We start from the raw sequence: 22137 nt of genomic DNA, 5'->3' as shown, positions 1-22137 counted from the left end.
AACAAACTGTTGGACTCTTTCGTTATCAGATCCATCTGTTCGAATGTTGACATAGTACCATATGCCTCAGTGATCTTATTCCTGTTCTCATTCAGAGATACCATAGCAGCTTTACCTAATCAAGTTTTCTGATAGAACTAAATTTTATTAAAATTGGTTCCGTCGTTTGTCTGTTTTCAGGAAATAGAAATCTTCGAAAGTATACTTGGCTCATAAGTAATCAGCGTCTAGGATTTTCATAATAAAATCATCCTCCGTTCCTTCGACTCATTTCTATACAAAATAAGTTTAGATTACGGAAATATCTATTTGGAAGGGTGCCTGGGTCCTCATTTTTAATTGAAGAAAATCTCCAGCGATATCGTCGTCCGAGCTCTGGTCTAAATCGAACCTTGACCTCCAGGATACACCGTCTCTACCTGCTTCGATCCAATGATAGCATCCTCTAGGTTCCAAATTTTAAAAGAGTTCTGTAGTCTGCGTCAATTGAGTCCTCCAAATATTTTCGTGACTCCTCCGGTGGTTGTACACCTTGGACTTTCTTTTCTAATGTGCCTTAGGGGATTCTGGCATCATCCTTGCGCCGCACGCGGCCGGTCTATTGCAAAGGAAGCAATTTTATTATATTGGATGGGGATGAGACTCTACGGAACACGGCCTTATTTTCGTTTTGTATATGCTAAGTTTGATTTTCCTTTATAAGTTTTTCGATTCCGATGATGGGAGAACTGAGAGACTCCATCTGCTTTGTTTATTCGCCGGTTGGTTTCGTCCGCTTCACTGTCGTGTTTCCATAGCTGCACGCCAAGGTAAGCAAACTTATCAACACATTCAATATTCACGAGTGACTGCAGACCCTTTATAAACTCAAACTCCCCCCCCCCCCCCACACAGGTACCTACTGTTACTAAAAATGTGGAGCGAGTTCCTTAAAGAAGCCCAAAATGGAAAGCTGCGCAAAGCATAAAGAGGAGCGGAGACGCAGCGGTGGATTTCAACGATTTCAATCCCAAAAACATACAGAAGTTCCAAAAAGGCAGCACTGGGGAGAGCATAATGTCGACAACTCAAGTCAGGTTTACAAATGTAATTTCAGAAGATGGGAGCAAATGCTTGGATAATTGTGAAGCTAAATAGACAATTTTAATGAAAGGAGTCTCATCCAGATGCAATTGTTATCGAAAGTAGGATGATCTTTGAGGTTTTACAGAAGGTCAAGGGAGACTAGCGCTCAGCGGTATTGATAACAATGTTACAAGAATTAAGGGAACTTGCTTAAGGAGAAAGATGCGCAACTTAGGCGACTGGAAGATACTCATTCGAGGAAACAATCACAACACCTGACAATCGATTTTTAAGAGCCAAAATTGGGATGGGAATGGGATTTTTGTCCGCTTTGTCGAGGATTATAAGCAACTGTTACATGATCTAGAGATAGACGGGACTAATATTGGTAGCCTTTTCATCACTGGGCATTATGCTTGCTAATATCGGAAGTATCTGTATTATCTGCAATGGGAGGATATGCTCAGTGGTAGATATAACTTTAATAAACAGTGCACAGATGAGGGAAATATCCTGGCGAGTTAGCGAACAATCTACACAAAGTGACCATCGGGCTATACTGTGTATCGTAAACCATCATGGAGAGTGAGAAAATGCTCTATCTGGGGAAACTAAAAGTAACATGTTCGTAACTTTTGATGCATCTAGGCCAATGCGCAGAAAGAATGTTCGCAAGCTATCGAAACCATCAACACACACACCATCAACAGCTCTGCTACGAAACTCTACCTCCTCGTGGTGATTGCTGGGAGTTCTTTCTTAATAAAAAGCGAAAAGAGAGAAGGATGAAGGCGAGTCTCCAGCAACTAAAACCAAATTGTGCCAACTGGTCCTTGAGGTTGGAAGAAAACCAAAGTCAAGAAGCCGCGCCATGAGCCTCGGAAAGGATTGACAGCACTACTACGAACCTGGCATCGAAAGCGGACGAAAGATTTGCGTATTTCCTAATGGAACGTGCGCTATCTGTGCAAAAAAGGAGTTGCCGAGCAGCAGATGTAACAGCTTGGGAGAAGAGCCGTTACACTATATATTATAGTGGTCATCCAGTAAACCGTATGCTCGGAGTTGGTTTCCTAGTCAGCCAAAAAATGAAACCTACTGTTATCGACTTTGAAAACAAATTTCGAAAATAAATATATATATCACATTGACTTTTACGACCGTGCAGAGGACACTTCAGAATAGGAGAGGTATCCTACCTTCTACGAGGCAGTTGAACGAACACTCGAAGCCTGCTTCAGGTATGATACTTGAATATTTTAATAGTCAAGTAGGGATACGTTGGCTACCATAGCTTATACAAAGCTACCAATGACAACGGATTGCGGACTACCCAACTAGCAGTGTCGCACGGCGCGTTTGTTGGAAGTACCTGGTTTGCGCGGAAAGCGGTTCACAAACAGCTCTTCAGACGGGAGCGTTTTCAACCAAATCGAACACCGCTACCTCTCAGCCTTGATGAATGTCAGAATATTCCAATATAGAATTGGACTACTATCTCTTTGGCATGGTATTCTGAGCTCGAATAACAATACCCCTCCAAATCCCCTCCGATAGTCAGGTGGGAGTGGATACTGAAGCCATTCAAAACAGAGTCTCCCGTAACATCTATAAGAGGGAAATGAATGCCGTAATAACCGCAGCGATCAGAGGTCCTGGGGATGAAGCATCAACAAATCATCTGCACAACTACCCCATACTTGGCTCCAGTCGCAAAAAGATCGGAATGACTGGTTCGGCAATGAATATATGTAAACTAGCAACGGAATGGAAGACTGTCGCATATTGGGCATATTTTGCACTGCCAAAGACTGCGGGCATGTCAAGAACTTCGTCGAGTGGAGAAGCGACTTCATCGATAGAAAACGAAAGCCTGAGAGAACCAACAAGTTTTTGAACTAGAAAAGTACAGGGATGTCTTGCCAGCTAAAGACGACGGAGAAATACTACCACCACCAAGTATAGGAGAAACATTCCGTGCAATTCATCGGCTTAAAAATCATAAGTCAAAAGGAGTCGATGGAATTACAGCCGAATTAGTTAAATATGGAAGCGACCAGTTACACGAAGTGGTTCATCAACTTGTGCTCAAGGTGTGGGGCAGCGAATCAATGCCTGTTGACCGGCAAAGAGGCATTATCTGTCTCATACATAAAAAGGGAGATATCACACAGTGCAGCAGTTATAGAGGTATCACGTTGCTGAATACCATCTATAAGATATTCTCCGCTATCTTGCTAGGCCGGATAGCCTCATACGCCCAGAACATCATTGGCCCATACCAAAGAGGCTTCACTCCAGGCAAATCACAGATCAGATTTTCTCTGTTCAGCAAGCGATGGAAAAACTGTTGGAATATGGACACGAGTTGCATCATCTATTCATCGACTTTAAAGCCGCCTATGATAGCATAGCGAGGGTAAAACTGTACACGGTCATGAGAGAATTCATCATCCCGACGAAATTGATAAGACGTACTAGGCTGATCCTGACCAAAAGCAACAGGATCACTCTTAAGACCATTCGACATAAACAACGGTCTACGACAAGGGGATGCCCTATCATGCGTCCTCTTTAACCTGGCCCTTGAGAAAGTGGTCCGTGATGCTGAGGTAAATGCAAGAGGTACGATCCTCTTTAAGTCCACCCAACTACTGGCCTATGCTGACGATATCGACATCATGGGAAGAACCACCAGAAACGTACAAACTGCCTTCATCCAGATCGTGCAGGCGGCGCGAGATCTTGGGCTGCACATCAATGAAGGCAAGACAAAATATATGGTGGCAACGTCAGCACCAAAAACCAACCAACCAACAACATCAAACCGCACTGGCCAAAAGGAAAAAATTAAGATAAGAGACTACAACTTTGACACCATTGATAATTTCTCCTATCTAGGGTCGAAAATCAAAACCGATAACAGCTATGACGATGAGATCCGCACATGGTTGTTGGCGGCTAACCGAGCCTATTTCAACTTAGAAAGACTGTTTCACTCGAAACGTCTCACCATAGGGTCAAAGCTCTTACTATGCAGAACTATGATCTTGCCAGTCCTCATATATTCCTCGGAAACCTTGGCTCTTAAAAAAAATTGTGAAATCTTGGCCGCGTTCGGGAGAAGAATCCTCCGAAAAATTTTTGGCCTCCTGCAAGAGGATGGATGATTCCGTGGCCTACATAACGACGAAATCTATGAGCAGTACCCGACTGTCTGGTTGTGGATAAAATCCGGTTCAACAGGCTGCGGTGTGCGGGTCACTTAATCCGTATGAATGAGGATGATCCAGCCCGGAAAGTCTACAAGGGCAATATCTATGGCAGAAAAAGAAGACGAGGCAGACTTGCTTGAGATGGAGCGATGGCGTAGGTCGGCACGCAAGATAGCCTTTAGGTATATTCAATTGGTGGACCATGGGGTGTCTGGAGTTCCTTTTTAAGGCAGGTTTAGACCGAATACTGGTTGTTGGGCCGTTGATGATGATGAACTATACTGGGCAAACTTATCAGGAATAAAATGATAGCTGCAGGCATGATATACCATATTCGGGAGGGTTACATTCAGCAACAAATTAACATGCGCTCACCAGTTGCTAGTACAGTTCACTGCCGAAGTAAATGCTGATCTAGTGCTAATTAGCGAGCAATATCGAAACAGGGACCCGGCCTCATGGCATCTCTACTTCTCGGGCACCGCTACCATCTGGGTTCGGGACGACGTTCGAATTCGTGTTCTTGCCAAGGGAATGGGTTTTTTTTGGATCCGGTGTTTAAAGATAACTTGTTTTTAGCGTTTATCTGATGCCGAATGAGATGATGTCGGACTTTCGGCGCCGACTTGATCCTCTGGAGGACGCCGTTTCGAGCACGAACGGACGGATTCTGGTAGGGGTGATTTTAATACCATGGCCCTTGAATCGAGCATGCCTCAGTCTGACTCCTGAGGGAAATGGATTCTGGAAATGGCGGCGAGAACCGGGCTCGTAGTTCTAAACATCGGATCCACGCCAACATCTCGGCGCCCAGGCTGTGAAGGAAGTATTTTAGACATCACTTTTACGTTGGAATCTCTGGCATCATCGGTAAACGGGTGGGGAGTCCTGGAAAACTTCGGGGCAAGTGATCACCAGTACATCGCGTTGCCGACGAGCACCAACGCGACGCTCCCCCCTGCTTGTGGAATGTCACGAGGGTGAACATCGGGAAGTTCGTCGAAGCTCATGGAGCAGGCAGAGCCACGCTGGAGGACGGTCCAGGGGGCGGTAGTACTGCAGTTGACACCATCGTAAATTCAGTAATGAATTCAATAATAACGGCGAGTGAGGCTTCTATGCCTCGGAGGGACCCCGGGTGTTACGTACTGGTGGACGGCAGAAATTACCGACCTACGGAGGGAGTGTCATAAGCTCCGCGTTTGGCACAACGTTTGCACGAGGAAGAATGCGCCATAAGCGCAGAGTATAGGTTAAGGAGATTCCGCAGCGCTATAAATAAAAGAAAAGCTCGGAGCTGGCAAAATCTTGTCAACGATGTGAATGAGGACCCGTGGGGACTTGGCTACAAGCTTCCCACTCGGAAAATCAGGGCTCTGCGGAGGCCCTGCATACTAAGTACCAACCTGATGGTTCGCATTGTACGGGCATTGTTCCCCAGACATCCCGTCTGGGTTGATGTCAGTAGCGCGGAAAGCGTCGAGGATTGCCCCTTTTCCCAATGAGGGAATTCGAAGAAGCGGTTCTCACTATGAAAAACAAGAAGGCGCCAGGTTCTGATGGGATCCCGGCGGAAGTATACAAACTGGTGTTCCGCGAACGGTCAGATTTGCCACTTGAGGTGTTTAACGCTTGCTTGAAGGCGGGCATTTTTCCTTGTTGCTGGAAAGTGGCCAGACTCACGCTGACCAGCTGACCGCTGTGTATGATTGACACGGCCAGGAAAGTGCTCGAGAAGTTCATCAGGAGAAGACTTCTTGGAACGATGAGCGCTACCGGAGACCTATCCCCAAGGCAGTTCCGGTTCAGAACAGGGAGATCCACAGTAGATGCTATTATGGAGGTCGTAGATGCGGTTCATCGAGCCGAGGCCGTCAATCTCGACGGGTAGTGCCACTCGTAATGATTGATGTCAGAAATGCCTTCAATTCCGTAAGATGCACAGATATTCTACGCACATTAGGAAACTCATTCCACGTGCCAAGCTGTATCTTGCGGATATTCAGGTATTATCTGAAAGATCGCTCCCTGCTCTATGAGACGCTAGAGGCCAGAGGATAGAAATCACGTCGGGAGTAGCACAGGGATTCATCCTAGCGCCGAACCTTTGGAACGTTTGCTATGATAGTCTGCTGAGATTCGACATGCCCGAAGATTCGCGCCTTGTCGGTTATGCAGATGACGTGGTGGTACTTGTTGCCGGACGCACTGTTGAATAGGCGTAAAGCAGACTTGGCATATTGATGCGATGGGTAAGTGGATATCCGCTGCTGACTGCTCACGATTTCAGCCTTACGCTGCAAAAAAACCGAAGTAGCCATCTTGACCAGAAGGAGAATCCCGACCCAACGTCCCATATGGATCGTCGAGTTGACTATAGAGTCAAAACCAGCGGTTAAATAAGAAGGTGAGCTTCTTCGAGCAAACCATCATTTCATCTTGGCTACAAGGAGAATTCCGACCCAGTGTTCCATATCGTCTCCTTATGAGAGCAATGCAGTCGGTTCTGCTCTATGGCGCGGAGGTATGGGATGATGCCCTTGGCAAGGAGGTGCATCGTAAGCGCATTGCTCAAGTGCAGAGACTGGGAGTTTTGCAAGTGGCGTCTGCTTATCGTACTGTCTCCGAACTGGCCGTGATGGTGATCGCGAGAGTGATCCCCATTGCCTCCGTGTCAAGGAGCGTAAAACTATCTACCGACGTAAGGGCGAGAACTTAAGAGAGAACGTCAACGCACCCTTGCCGAGTGGCAACTCTTCTCAAAATGAGCTAAGGGGCAGATGGACTGCGCGGCTCATCGACAATTTAGACCCGTGGTTGAATCAAACGCACGGTGAGATTGATTACTTCCTTACCCAACTTCTAAGCGGGCAGGAAGGTTTTCAGTTTAACCTGCACAGAATTGGGAAGGCGCGATCTCCTGATTGTGTGTTTTCCAATGGAGTGGTGGATGACGCTGAACACAACTTTTTCTCTTGCGAGAGGTTGGACGGCTTTCATCAGCAGCTTTATGCAAACACAAGGGAACCAGACAACATTGTCAGAGAGATGCTGAAGAGCGCTGGCAGTTGGAATCGTGTTGCGCGCTATGCCCTTCTTATTGCAAAGAAAATTGAACTCAACCGGTGGAGGGACCGGATGGCAAGGGGTTCCCTGAACTAACAACTCCCTTTCTCCTCTCCGCTCCCATTGGTGAGAGGAATTCTCTGACTTGACGGGAGCTGGGACAGCGGGAGGGATAGGCGGAAGTAATGTGTGAAACGATTACAGGCTAGTTCTCTGATGACAGGAGGGTGTTTACCCTACTCACGAAAAAAAAGTCCAGCAATTGTACAAAATAGACTAAGGGATCTGAGAAATTGAGTATTCCAGATGCAGTTCTCTCTCAAGCGCGGTGTTTTGTATTTCATAATGTAGTTGGCGGACTACAGCCTGAGTGTTCGGAAGGGGATCTCATGTTGCCTAATCATCGTACGACTATGTGTGCTATTAATTTTGAATTTTATCTGGAATTAAGGTAGAAAGGACATCAGCAGTTTGTATAGAAGTTTATGCAAACCTTTCTTTCTTTCCCTGTCAAACCCTTAATTTAGAAGCCTTTCTTCTGAAAACATTGAATGTTTCATGGTATTTAAAGGATGGTATTTGTAATATGCAAGGCTTTATGATAAAATTTCTGGATTTTTTTTTCATAAAAAAACAGGTCTTCATTTTGAGATTTTTCTGGAAATACTCAAAGATATGGTGTATAGGGTGTTTACGCGTTCAACCTTTAGTTTGAATTGTTTTGTAATTTATTATGAATGCCATTAGGAAGTATTCCTGCCAAAGGACGATAATATTTGTACCTTCTAGAAATACCTTTTTCAGAATACTTACCGAAACATAGAAGTTTTCTGGCAGTACCTGGACACTACTACCTGTCCTGACCGCTAAGTTGCTAATGATTTCGGGAAATATATGTCTACAACAAAGATCTTTATTTAATGGCTTTTAATGGTGTTTTGGGTATTATAGCTAATATTTGTGGCCTAGGAATAATTAAGGGATAATTCGCGCTGTCCCTTAATGAGAAATGGCTTTGTTCCCTTCGTCCAATTCATGAGCCCCCGAGGCACTTTTAAAGGAGTTACTTCTGTCTTTTTTTTGTATCGAAATTTCTGTTACAATTTACAACAAATATTTGATTTGTGTTAATTAAAATACTCCACGAGTAGAACCTTCTTATTTAGAAAGTCCCCATCAAAGTCAACGTTAATTTACGCATTATCAAAATTTGACCTTTTTGGTGGTCATGTACAAGAACAACAAGTTGTGAGCTATCGTAAATAGAGGCCAATCAACAAGAACATAAAGTAATGAAAATAATTTAATTATAGTGAGCACGAGTTTCTGGCCGAAAAATCGTTACAACAGAAAAAGCCGGAGATGACATGCGCGGCCGAATTCTCGGCTCTTCTCTGCCCATCCACGAGCTCAAACTCCAAACTTTTGGGGACATCCAATCTTGCTTCACCAGAATGTTCTCCTAAACATTCCTCAGTGGCTTCAAGAGTGGGTTCTATGGCGAAAATAGAGGCGATATCAACGCAGAATGAGAATTTAATCGGAGAGAGAACCAGAAACTGATAAAATTATCACTAGACTTTTCCGAAGCACATACACAACCAAAGTCCAAATCAATAAGTTTCACATATGGGACCGGGAACCTTATGAAATTCGGAATAACAAACCTTAAAAAAAAATAATTTAGCACAAGCTGGTAAGCAAGTCAACAATAATTTGAGCGTCAGCCAACTTTATTCCATAATAAAACGACACGTTTTGGCGTTATCACGAGCGAGCCTCCAAATTTCGCCCAACCACCGAGCGGCCTACAGAAGCGGTCCAAAGAGTAGGCGTTCGAGAAAGCGGTATATAAGGGGGAAAAGTCGTTCACTGAGTATCAGTTCCTTCAGGAACCTGAGTTTGAGCGAAGTAAGGAGGAGAAAATAAGGAACAGGAACAGTTTAATTCCGTTCTCAGAAGAAAGTTAATTAATCACAAAGAGTTTTAGTGAAAAGAGAAAATTAAAGTGGAATAAAGAAATTGTGTGGCTTTTCCTATAAATTGAAGAAAATTTCTTGGACACAAAAGTGGAAGTCAGTGGAGTGAAAGACCAGTCATTTTAATTCTCAAGATTAATCTAAAAATACACAATTAATCATGCCCGAATTCGTGGAAAAACCAGCTGACTCGTAAGTTGTTATTCATATAAATATTTTCTTTTGTAGATACTGCCGAAAAGTTTGTTGAAATTTCGTAAACATAAAGTGAACCTAGTTTTGACCTTGATAAGGTCATACAGTCAGTGATTAATATTTGGAATAATTTCGTCCAATGTACAATTTAAACCAGAAGAAAGGACTTTCTCACCTACTATTTCCACTTATCCTTCACAGAGCATCTGGTGTCGCCGGCAACCGAACAAAGGACTCAAATCTAGGATTATCCCACCACATCCGAGGAGTCCCAATAGTGAATGGCGATGCGACCAGTCTAACACCAAAAGTCCGGACATTCGTTGAAGAATCTGTTGCTTTGTGCCTTCCTGAAAGCATTCACATCTGCGATGGCAGCGATCGGGAAAACAAAGCATTGCAGAAACTCCTTCTGGAGCAAGGAACTATCAAACCACTTCCCAAATATGAAAATTGTTTCTTGTCCACCACCAATCCGGCTGATGTTGCAAGAGTTGAATCGAAAACTTTCATCTGTACTGATCATAAAGAAGAAGCCATTCCTACCCCCAAGGAGGGAGTCAAGGGTGTCCTAGGAAACTGGATTTCACCAGCTGACATGCAAAAGGCTATTGACGAAAGATTCCCAGGATGTATGAAAGGAAGGACTATGTATGTTGTTCCGTTCTCCATGGGACCGGTTGGATCACCACTTTCCAAGATAGGCATTGAAGTGACCGATTCTGCATACGTCGTTGCCTCAATGAGAATCATGACACGCATGGGACAAGCTGTCCTTGACGAATTGAAGAAACATGAGGAATTTGTACGCTGCATGCATTCAGTAGGAACTCCAGCAAACGGTGTGATTGAAATCCCATCATGGCCTTGTGACCCGGAAAGGACGATCATCCTACACAAACCAGCTGAGAATCTTATCGTATCCTACGGTTCAGGATATGGTGGAAATTCTCTCCTAGGAAAGAAATGCTTCGCCTTGAGAATCGGTTGCACTATTGCAAAAAGAGAAGGATGGTTGGCTGAACACATGTTGATTTTGGGTATCACAAACCCACAAGGCGTAAAACGATACATCACTGCCGCTTTCCCATCTGCCTGCGGTAAAACCAATCTTGCTATGCTGACACCATCGTTACCCGGCTACAAAGTAGAATGCGTTGGAGATGACATTGCCTGGATGAAATTCGATAAAAACGGAGTGTTGCGTGCCATCAATCCTGAAAACGGTTTCTTCGGTGTTGCTCCTGGAACTTGTGAAGTGACGAATCCTAACGCAATGGCAACGATCTTCAAAAATACTATCTTCACCAACGTTGCAACTACTTCCGATGGAGGTGTCTTCTGGGAAGGTATGGAGAAGAGTTTGGCTCCTGGTATCAAAGTCACTGACTGGTTGGGCAAACCATGGGAACTAGGAGTCACTAAAACTCCAGCAGCTCATCCCAACTCTCGCTTCTGCACACCAGCATATCAATGTCCCATTATTGATCCAGCTTGGGAAGATAGAGAAGGAGTACCAATCAGTGCAATTCTATTCGGAGGTCGTCGCCCTGCTGGAGTCCCATTGATCTACGAAGCAAACTCATGGTCCCATGGGGTGTTTATTGGAGCAGGTATGCGCAGTGAAGCAACAGCCGCTGCTGAATTCAAAGGAAAAGTGATCATGCACGACCCCTTCGCAATGCGTCCATTCTTTGGCTACAATTTTGGAAACTACTTGAAACATTGGTTGAGTATGGAGCAACATGGAAAGGTGCCAAAAATCTTCCACGTCAACTGGTTCCGTAAGAGCCCCGAGGGTAAATTCTTGTGGCCTGGATTTGGTGAAAATACTCGTGTTTTGGAATGGGTCTTGAAGCGTATTGATGACGAACCTTGCTTCAAGGAAACAGCTATTGGACGAATTCCATCAAAGGATGGATTGAATTTAGAAGGCATGGCTGACAAGATTGACTACGATGGACTGTTCTCCTTGCCGAAAGATTTCTGGCAAGAAGAAGTGGAGGAGATCCGCAACTACTTCCATGACCAAGTTGGTTCTGATCTACCCAAGGAGATTGAAGATGAATTGGAGAAGTTGAAAGCCAGGGTTGAAGCAATGTAAATTTTAAAACTCCTTTTGTCTTTGTTCCTAACTTATTATCCCGAAGCAACTAGAGTGTGAATGTTCGAAATTCAGTAACATAATTATCATTTATATAAGGTTCTTTGTGCCATGTAAATATGCAGTTATCGCCCTTATAGGGTATATAATCCTAGACTAAGATAATATCGTGATAATTGGTGATTTTATAATATATTTTTTACGATTTTAAAAAATATTTTCCAAAGAGTCAAATAAAATGAAATGAATCTCAAATTGGATTTTTAAATAGTGATTTTGGTGGTAATTCTCAGGTTTTCGGAATTTTTTGAAACCAGTACAGGTGATTAACGGTTGGAAATCCTAAGTTTCAAATCTTTCTTGTGCACTACTCCAAAAACTTTAATTTCGAAATGCCTTGTACATGTGTCGGTCATAGTTTTTGCCTCCCTAATCAAAAAGTTGTTACAAATTGTTCCATTGGACTTTGAATAGAATAAAGTGGTGGTGGTGCTTCTTACATAATAATTCTTGGATCTAACAGTGGACGCTTCAATGCCAAGAATGTTTCTCAGATTTTAGTGCTAACAGATCAGTGTGTCGCTAGCAGCGGCTGGAACTATATTGATAACGCCGTGAATGCGTGTATGCGTGAAGTTCTCCATTATAAATTCAGTGTAAAACTAAAGGAGTTTTAATATAGGGATGGCTTAATAATTAGCTCAGTTCTATTAAAACCGACGAAAATTTTCCCGAACAATTTCCTGACAAAAGTCCTTTTTGTTTGGAGTCAGGGTATGTGAATGCCGTTACGCACAGAGTTTTGTTGAGTTTCCGCAGTGGTACGCCGTGGGGCAACCAGGTACCTCCCCGTCGTCGGAGAACTAGCATGCAAACGTTTGTGACATTATTTCGGGCTAGCCATCGGGCCTCGAGGAGCCTCTAATTTAGGGAATTCCTTTTACCAACGGCGAGGGGTAGAAAAGGAACTGTTAGTTCAAGGAGCCCCCGCCATCCGGCTACTCCACCGGTCGAGTTCTATCTTCGTTGCAACAGGAAGAATCTGAACGTAATAGGCAACATGGCTTCTGCTGCCAGCGCTTGTCAGCATTTCTCTGAAAATGTTTTCTAGACAGAGCTGTATACAGATGAAGGCGAATTCCAGAAGAAAAAAGATGTGATCAGCGTCGTCCACCTCCATGCTCACTTGGGAGCTGGCCAAAGAAATAGTCAAACTCACTTGCTTTCGATCCAGCCACGCACCTGAGATGCAATCCATCCGTCTCTTGTCACGTTTTGCCAAGAGAGGTACCACCCATTTAGTGTAAGTTGTCGGTCTTCACGAGCAACCAATAGTTTCACGTTCCTTAGCAAAAAGTGGATCGGAAATCGCTGCTTTGATTTGCTTGAAAAAGTTCTTTGTTGCAATCGTCAATCCAAGGTGCGACCCGCCGATCGACATGGGACACAGGGTTAGGATTCTCTTTTAAGTCAGGGTGACTATGTTGTCAAGGTTGCTTTGCGCAAGTTTAACATTGCGTCCGGCAACAAGTGTCGCAGCATCATCTGCGTAATCGACCATTCTGGCATGTCGGGTCCTAGACGACTATTGTAAGAAGTGTTCCTGAGGTCCATCCTAGGGGCGATGGATCCCCGTACTACTCTTAATGTGTTCTCCATCCTCCTCTGGTCCTTGAGAGAGCAGGGAGTGGTTTCTCAGATACTCTCTCAATACCCATAAGAGATAACCCGGCACGTGGAATTTATTGTCTAGTGTGCTTAGAATGTCTTTCAATCTGACGGAATAAGAGGCATTTATAACATCAAGCGTTACCATACCACCATACCTTAGGACCACTACCTGTCGAACTCGGCGACTATGTACTTCCGCTTGATGAGCCATATTCATGACTTCCATCATCATCATCAACGACGCAACAAGCGGTATTCGGTCTAGACCTGCCTTAATAAGGAACTCCAGACATCCCGGTTTTGCGCCGAGGTCCACCAATTCGATATCCCTAAAAGCTGTCTGGCGTCCTGACCTACGCCATCGTTCCACCTCAGGCAGGGTCTTTTCGGGCTGGATCATCCTCATCCATACGGATTAAGTGACCCGCCCACCGCAACCTGTTGAGCCGGATTTTACCCACAACCTGACGATATCGCTCATAGATTTCATCTTTATGTAGGCTACGGAATCGTCCATCCTCATGTAGGAAGCCAAAATTCTTCAGAGGATTCTTCTCTCGAACGCAAACAAGAGGTCTCCGAGGAATATAAAAGGACTGGCAAAATCATTGTCTTGTACAGTAACAGCTTTGACACTATGGTGATACGCTTCGAGTGAAACAGTTTTTGTATGCTGAAATAGGCTCTGTTGGCAGCCAACAACCGTGCGTGGATTTCATCGTCATAGGTGTTATCGGTTGTGATTTTCGACCTTAGATAGGAGAAATTTTCAATGGTCTCAAAGTTGTTGTCTCCTATCTTCATTGTTTTTGTTTGACCAGTGCGATTCGATGTTGTTCGTTCTTTGGTTTTTGTTAATGTGGATGGTGATCTGGATGAAGGTAGACTGTACATCTCGGGTTGTTTTGCCCAATGATATCAATATTGTCAGTGTTGGCCAATAGTTGGGTGGGCTTGAAGAAGATGGTGCCTATTGCATTTACATCAGCATCGCGAATCACTTTCTCCAGGGCCAGGTTAAAGAGGACGCATGATTGGGCATCCCTTTGTCTTAGACCGTTGTTGATGTTGAATGGTCTCGAGAGTGGTCCTGCTGCTTTTATCTGGCCTTGTATATTGGTCAGAGTCAGTCTAGTCAGTCTTATGAATTTCGTCGATACTGAATTCTCTCATGGCCGTGCAGAATTTTACCCTGACTATGCTCTCGCAGGCGGCTTTGCATGAATAGCATTCACTATGGATCTTAAGGCTCTAAAACCGAACTCTCTCGGGGATAATTCTTGATGGGGTTTTCGAGCACTTTCCCGGCCGTGTCAAGCAAACAAAGTGGTCGAAATCCTGATGGTAGCTCAGGGCCGCCTTCCCCTTAACTGATTAGCGTGATCCTGGCCACCTTCCAGCCGTAAGGAAAAATATCCTCTTTTAAGAAAGCGTTGAATGCGCTGAGTAGTAGGTCTGACCACTATTGGAACATCAGTTTGTGTGCCTCCGTCGAGTTACTATCAGATCATGACGCCTTTTTATTTTTCATAGACAAGACTGTCTCTTTCAACTCTAGTACTTAGTTCCGGCGTCTTCCACGCTGTTGTCATCATTCTATAAAGGATATGAAGGGACTAATGTTCGTACAATATAGGTACAATAAGAACAGGAATTCCGCCGGCCTCTGAGTTTTCGAGTTACCAGTTTATAACCTAGTCCCCACGGGTCCCCTTTCACCCCGTCGACTAGGTCCGGCCAGCAGCGAGTTTTACTTCTGTTTATCTCGCTGCGCAGTCTGCTTTTGGTTGATTTGTACTCTGTCATTGTGCTACTTGCTCCATCCTGGTCGTTTAGACATTGTGACAAGCGCAGTAGTTTGTGACATTCCTTCCGGAACTTCCGAACTTCCGCTGTCTACTAATAGATGGAATATGTCCACTTTTCGATGCTTCGCAGGGTGCCGTTGTTAGGTTCATGTTCCGGTACTGTTTGCCGATGAGCACTAGATCAGCTTTCATCTCCGGAGCGAACTGCGGCAGTAACTCAATCTCTTTGGGGGTTACCAGTTTATACAATATTTTCTGAGGACCTCATTTTCATTGATAGATCCCTAAACAATCTCTGATAAATGTTATGAGTTTTTTGTCATTAAAAAACTTTTTGAAAAAATATTAGTACGGAGAGTAGTTGAAGGAATGAAATCCGCGGATGCACTAATATGCTTTTACCCTTCTAGGACTTCATGGAGTTCATCACCAACCATGACATCGGTGTGAATTGCAACCAAGGGGAAAACTGCCTTATTCCGATCTAAGCTTAGTCAAAGCGAAATTATTTGTTAAATCATTAACTAACTAACTACTTGATGACGGACGCGATCTATTGAAAAAAACTCAGTTGTCTCCTTCATGGGTAACTGCAAGTCACCTTTTTTAAACAAATGGGTGGGCTTACCGGAAAAGTACTAGAAAGTTTGTTTTTAATTGCCTCATTCGATCATCAATAACACGCATACTTAGGACCACTCAGTCTTTCTAAGATGTTATCAGCAACCACTGGCTTGCATCTATGTATTATAAAAAGAGGTTATACTACCAACCAATGACGACCTGCCCTAACTACTATGAAATGTCCGTTCGTTATCCTTCCTTTTGATAAAGTGTTGAACCTTAGTATCTCTCAATGTAGTCAAAATTTGATGGAATCTTTTTCGGTTTCATCCCTGTCCCGGGATAAGCTAATGCCGACTTTGAGCAATATGCGGTTGTTTAACTTTTTTACTTCTGTTGTGTTCGTTTGCCCGCTTTTTATGTGGTATGCGGGTTTAAAATTCTGGTAAGCACATAATCATTTCTGGACACTAGTGTTCTCACCGGCTAAAAGCCGTTCCCGATTTTCTGCAACTTGGATAAGAAGGTGACACTAAGACTTTAACCTGGAAACGTGCACAATGTGTAGTCCGTGAGCCTCAGCTTCTCTTCGGCTCCATAGGTCTTCGTTTCCCAGCATGACCTCAATTAAGGTGAGCCAGCTGAGTAGCTAAACCATGGTTTCAAGCTTCTGAGTTGTGCAGTCTATGTAGCGCTCAATAGTGGGACCATTTCAATGTTTTAGGTATGTATCTTTTCTGTTCGATGGTAGAAGATAGAAGTAATTCCAGCTATCAGCAATGATGCAGGCTCAAGACAGTGTTCTTCGCCATTGCATATACGATAAGTGCAGGCGGCATATATCCTTGTTGGTGACTTCAGACCTGAAAAGATGAACGGATTGAACCGCGGTCCTAAGCAAATGATGCTTGAGATATAGAGAGTTTCCGATATTGACCATCTAGTGGTCAGTCACCAATTTTCTAGCTGAAGAGTTGTCTGTGGTGAATAAAATCTGCTTAAAGAAGATAATTTTCGGGTCTATTATATTGTCGTCAACTCGCATTAGGACTGTTGGAATTATCTCTTTCGTCGGTTTCTCCAGGGCTATGGAGATGGAGATGGAGAACAGTACTTGCGTATCTGTTAGGGCCAGTCACCAAAGTTTCATTGAGCCATGACTACTCGGAGACTTTTCTCGATAATTCCAAAAAGCTGGCAGTGGCTGGTTTTGTCAATGCCCTTATGCTCGTGCGTTGTTGGTATCTCGAACTCAAATGCCAGATATATCGAGACACCAAAACACAATAAGATTCGAGATTTGCATGCTCCTAGCCCATAAATCTCTATTTCTTTTAGCCGGCTTTTATGACAAATACAGAATATTTTGAATGTATTTTCTAAACCAGTTGACAGGGAAGTCATTACCTCAACGAGACATAGTGAAAATTACCCCATTGACACACTGACACCCTTGGATATTACACGGCTAGACTATGTTCACCTTCCCCTCTTTGAAATGAGTTTGGGACTGTCAACGGTGGCGTAGTAAACAATGTATTTCGCTCAGCAACGGTTGTTACTGGGCAGTATTTATAGACACCTTCTTTTGCAATTCAATCATGTTAATAGTTGATTTGGCTCTATGGAAACGAAATTATCGTTCCTGTCCTTTGTTATCTTCTTGCACTTTCAATAACTAGGAACAATCTCTTGATTCTAAAAATTCAAAAGGTGTTCCAATCCTGGCGTCATAAGATCTGGCTGATTGTGAAATCATGAGAGCGGATCGATGATGGGAAGGGATTCAACGCTCTATTGACCACTGCGAGTGATGGTGAGCGTGACATTCTCGAATTTGCTATGGCGCTGGTCAGGGAAGCGGATGATGTCGTAGAACGCAATGATTTCAGAAGTATATACCGCATCACGAAAGAGTTTGCATGTGGTCGAAAACTTTTCGATGTTTTTTGTGAAAGTCGACTCCTCATTCGCGATGACAAGCAGCTGAAGGTAGAGCGAACGCTCTACCGTGGTTCTTAACCGAACGATTTCTTCAAGCAGGAGAGAAATTATCTAGGCCATCAATGCACTCAAACAGAGTAAAGGCGCTGGATTTAGAGTTCTCCCAGCAGGGTTATTTATCGTGTGACATTTTTGAGGTTTGGGAGTGCATCGAAGAACATCTCTAAAGCTTCATCGACAGAGGGCAGGCTGGTTTCCGCTGCGGATCTATCTACATTGGCTACATAAATCCTTCGCGGATCATTTAAGAACAGTGGGTGGAGTTCAGATATTTACTTCGCTTGTTCTTCTTTGATTTCCAGAAGGCTTTCGAAACCGTCAACAGGGAATGTATCTGGCGTGCTCTTTATAGGAGAGACATGGCGGAGAAAAAGCGGAATCCGCCAGGGTTGCATCTTCTTCTTCTTGTTATCGGTGACGTTCTTCACGCTGCCTTGTTCGTAGGATGTGGAGGAGTTCAATGGACTACGACATCATTCCTCGACTACGCTTATGACATCTCTCATTGGGTCATGGACCTTGGGTAAATGGCTTTGTTTTTTGGTGTTAGTAGAGAATCAAGTAGGAACCGGGGCATTTGAGTCTGACGTCAGTCGGTATACAAATAACAACGATAAAAAGATTAAATGTATAAACAATTTGTAAATAAATTTTAATATAAATGTTATAATATTGTATTATAGTAATTTTCATTACCTATATGGCAATGGATAGATTACACATTAAGGAGGACCAATTGTTAGCTGCACCACATGATGGAACCACAATGCTAAGATACCTGACGAGTTGGTCGCCCCAAGAGCATTTGACATAAAACAGTAGAGAAGGAGTGTGGACGTCTTGGGAAGTCCTGGAAGGAGTTGAAGTGCATTTCAGGAGTTGGAGAGTACACTATTATAGCCCCGACAAATATACCCTCCGAATGGAAAGTTTAGGCTTATTTCGTGACCCAAATTACATGACTACCTCTCTGACGATGAAAATGGTCTAGCGGGGAAGTACTGCTCCCACTGTCACCATCACACCATCTTTTTTGACATTGGAGGCCGAGAAATTGCCAACAGAAAGCCTTCCTCCCACAAGACAGTCAGCGTTCTTCGCAGTAAAAAATCAAATTACTGGTGGAATCACAAAATTCGAATGTTGAGGAGACGTTCGAAGGTATTCCGAACGATAAGATTTTGCCACTGGGTAAGAGGAAATTCGAGGAATCAAAGTGGCGATATCGGTTTCGGTAGCTTGCTCTATGGGCTATGCGATGGCAATAGTTGTTTTTTAGGTAAGTGCTGCATAGTGGTAACACTATACATCAAAGATGCTTTTGATATGTCCAGCTGGGGTTGGATTAAGGACACTTTCGCAAAATCTTCTTGTTCTTGGCTCCTTAGCTCGAACAGTCGGGAATTACTTGTCCGAGAGACTTCTGTAGATGAAGGACGAAAGGAGTTCATTCTTATGGCAGGAGTTATCCTGGGCTCTGTGTTGGAGCCTCTTCTGTGAAATAGTTGTCGACTTTAAAGACGACAGCTGGAGATATACCAAATACTATAGTGTATTGCAAAAATATTATCCTGATTGACCACTTGAAGAGCAAACGTCCACCAGAAAGAGGACCCCGGGCAAGAAGTGGCAAGCAGAAAGAAGTAACTAAAGGTTTTGGTTGTTGAGAATAAAGCACTAAATTAGCTTAGAGGCTTTCAAGCTTGAAAGGGATTAATTCACACCTTGCTTCTCGATTGCTTCACTCGAGGATATAAATCATACATACATGTAGTCTTTCTCATTTTCAGAAAAGACCATACATTATTTAATATCAACTGATGATATTTATTAGATACTTTTAACTTTTACCAGAGATCGGAGATACCACAAACTGTGTGAACAAAAAGGCACGACACAAGTGAGCATTGTTAACATAATAATAATAAGAAGAAACAAATTGCAGTCTGGCGTTTCGGTAAATATGAAAAGTATTCGTAAATAGAATTTTATAGATTAAATTGTTGTTTTACAGCCATAAGGCAATAAAAGTACAATAATTGAATGGTGTGTAATTTTATGATTTCAATTATAAATTATATCTTGAAGGTGACATATTGTGATTTATACGTATATAATATACTTCTTAAAAATTCATTTGGTGGATATTATGATATTTATCCGAAATTAGTTTGTCTGGAGTTACAATGATCACCACTGAAAAGTACTGATCGAGAGCTTTCATTTGATATGTCACAACTATATGTGGTGAAAATTTTTTTGCATATATGGAGACCTCCCCTTTCAAGTTCCGTATAAAACGGTGTAGCTCACTGTATGTGAAGGCGATCACAGTTCTCACCTTCCTACAAAATTTGTTGGAGAAAGAAAGGAGAGTGGAAGTTACGGTGAAGGGGCTCAAAATGAGTCCCGGAATTGATGGACCTTGGAGAATGCGTCAGTTGGTTCCCAAAAAGGAAATTTGACGCTGGACTAGAAGAAGTCTCCGGGTAAGAAGGGTGAAAATTTCCTTGGCAAGGTGGAGAAGTCTTTAGAGGAAGATGCGCATGTACGGGCTAAACCATTGCGAGGCAGCACAAGACCTATTCCCACAGACAACCTATGAGAAGGGATTTGAAGTGGCCATAATCAGCGAGCCTTATCGCAATAATAAGAGTGGTGCCTTCGATACAGATGTAACGCAACACGGCAATTTGGGCATGTGGAAATCAAGTCATCCAAGAAGTGATGAAGTTTCAAGAGATTGGATTCGTTATGGCAAAAATAGCAGCAATTCGAGGAAATGCCAGGTATGCTAGTCTTGGATGCAAGAACTCGAAACCCCAAAATAATAGCAAATAATGTCAATGCGTTGGCTATGGATTCGATATACGAACAATAGGGGCCATATTTTGCTTGAGGTTTTTGCAAAGCTGCACTTGGTGCTTGTAAACACTGGAAATTTATCAACTTCTGGAATTACAGGCGAAAGGAAGGAAGTATAAGAAAATCTTCGAGATGGGCTTAAGCAGGTTATAAGGACCAGCAAGCGAGAATAGTTCAAGAAACTTTGTGCCGAGGACAAAACCCCTGGGGAACAGCGTACGTTGTTATGAGGAAGATAAGAGGGCGAACATAACACCTGACCTGTCTGCAACTTCTTCTTGATATAGTGGGAGTACCCTTCCCCTCGTGAAGGGAAGCGCAAAAATATAAACAAGCATTGGACGTCTTCGCCATACCTGCGATAACCGAGGAGGAACTTGCGAAGATTTGTTGGAGAGTTGGTGATAACGAAGCTCCTGGTTTGGATGCTATTCGCAATAGAGTCTTTAAACTCGCTTGTAACGCCAGGCCCGACTGGTTTATCAACATATTTGAGGCACGCCTGGTAGAAGGAGTTTTCCCTGATCGGTCGCAAAAACTGGTTTTCCTCCTGAAGTCCAATAATCCCGGTTTGCTAAAGATTCTCGAAAGGATCATCTACAGCAAACTTCTTTCAATCATAGAATATAGGGATGCACCATGGTACCATTGAACGTCAAAAATGCGTTTAATTCAGCCAGATGGGAATGGATAAAAAGCTTACTGGTTAAAACGAGTGTCCCTAGCTATTTAACTTAGCTTGTCGGAAGTTTCCAATCAGAAAGGACACTTTGGTACGATATGGATGAGGGACCTGAGCAGCACACGGCGGGACTATCGCACGGGCCAGTATTTGGTCCTCTCCTGTGGAACCTGATGTACAATGGGGTGCCAAAGGAAGCCACGATAATCAGTTTTGCAGATTATATAGCCGTTGTTGTCGTTGCGAAGTAACCTGAAATGTTCAGTAAATGCTAGTGAACCCATCAGCGCCATTGAAGTGTATCTGGGGATGGTTCAGCTTGACCTTGAGGACCAAAACACGAAGGCGGTCTTGATTACCAATCGTAGGAAGAGGAATACTATTAGTAGTTTCAGTTCCAAGGGACCTCTGGACTAGGCTTGTGAGAAAGCGGTAAATATCAGTGTATCGTTACCACGGATGATGTCTAACATTGGAGGTCTAAGATTACTTGTAGCCGGAGTGGTTCGCTCTACCCTATTATATGCGGCACCGATTTGCTTGGAAACATTAGCGTGTAAGAACATCTGGGGTAAACATGGCTTAACGTTTAGTGGTATTAAGGGGGCGGCCACATGTGTCGCATCCGAGGAATCGATTTTGGCATCAATTGTATCTAGATATAGGGTGGAATATATAGGTAAAGTGATTTTTTGATGTTCGGAGTCGTTCGGAAATTACAGTGTTAAACAGATAAAACCACCACCGACTACCGTAACAAAGCGCGTATTTATTGGTCCGAATGACTTGCTAAAATCATAAGAATTGGAGCCAGGGTTTTGCTTGTGTTTCTTCAAGAAACCTCAGGTTTATGGACTAGGTATACCAGATTAATGGTTAGTTAAGATTTTATGGTTAAAAATCACATTCTATTTTTTAA

The 22137-nt window shown here is 43.4% G+C and overlaps 1 protein-coding gene across 1 annotated transcript; it reads left to right on the top strand.

Moving 5' to 3' along the window:
• The first annotated feature begins 9218 nt into the window (after positions 1-9218).
• On the top strand, positions 9219-11875 carry LOC119653616 (phosphoenolpyruvate carboxykinase [GTP]-like). Its single transcript, XM_038058385.1, has 2 exons — positions 9219-9517; positions 9722-11875. Exons 1-2 carry the CDS (start codon positions 9486-9488, stop codon positions 11622-11624), a joined length of 1935 nt encoding a protein of 644 aa, XP_037914313.1. The 5' UTR covers positions 9219-9485; the 3' UTR covers positions 11625-11875.
• The last annotated feature ends 10262 nt before the right edge of the window (positions 11876-22137 follow it).

Source organism: Hermetia illucens, chromosome 4 (assembly GCF_905115235.1).
Source record: "Hermetia illucens chromosome 4, iHerIll2.2.curated.20191125, whole genome shotgun sequence".
In the NCBI taxonomy this organism is placed as follows: domain Eukaryota; kingdom Metazoa; phylum Arthropoda; class Insecta; order Diptera; family Stratiomyidae; genus Hermetia; species Hermetia illucens.
The sequence above is the reverse complement of the archived record's forward strand: the minus strand, read 5'-3'. Positions and strand labels throughout refer to the sequence as shown.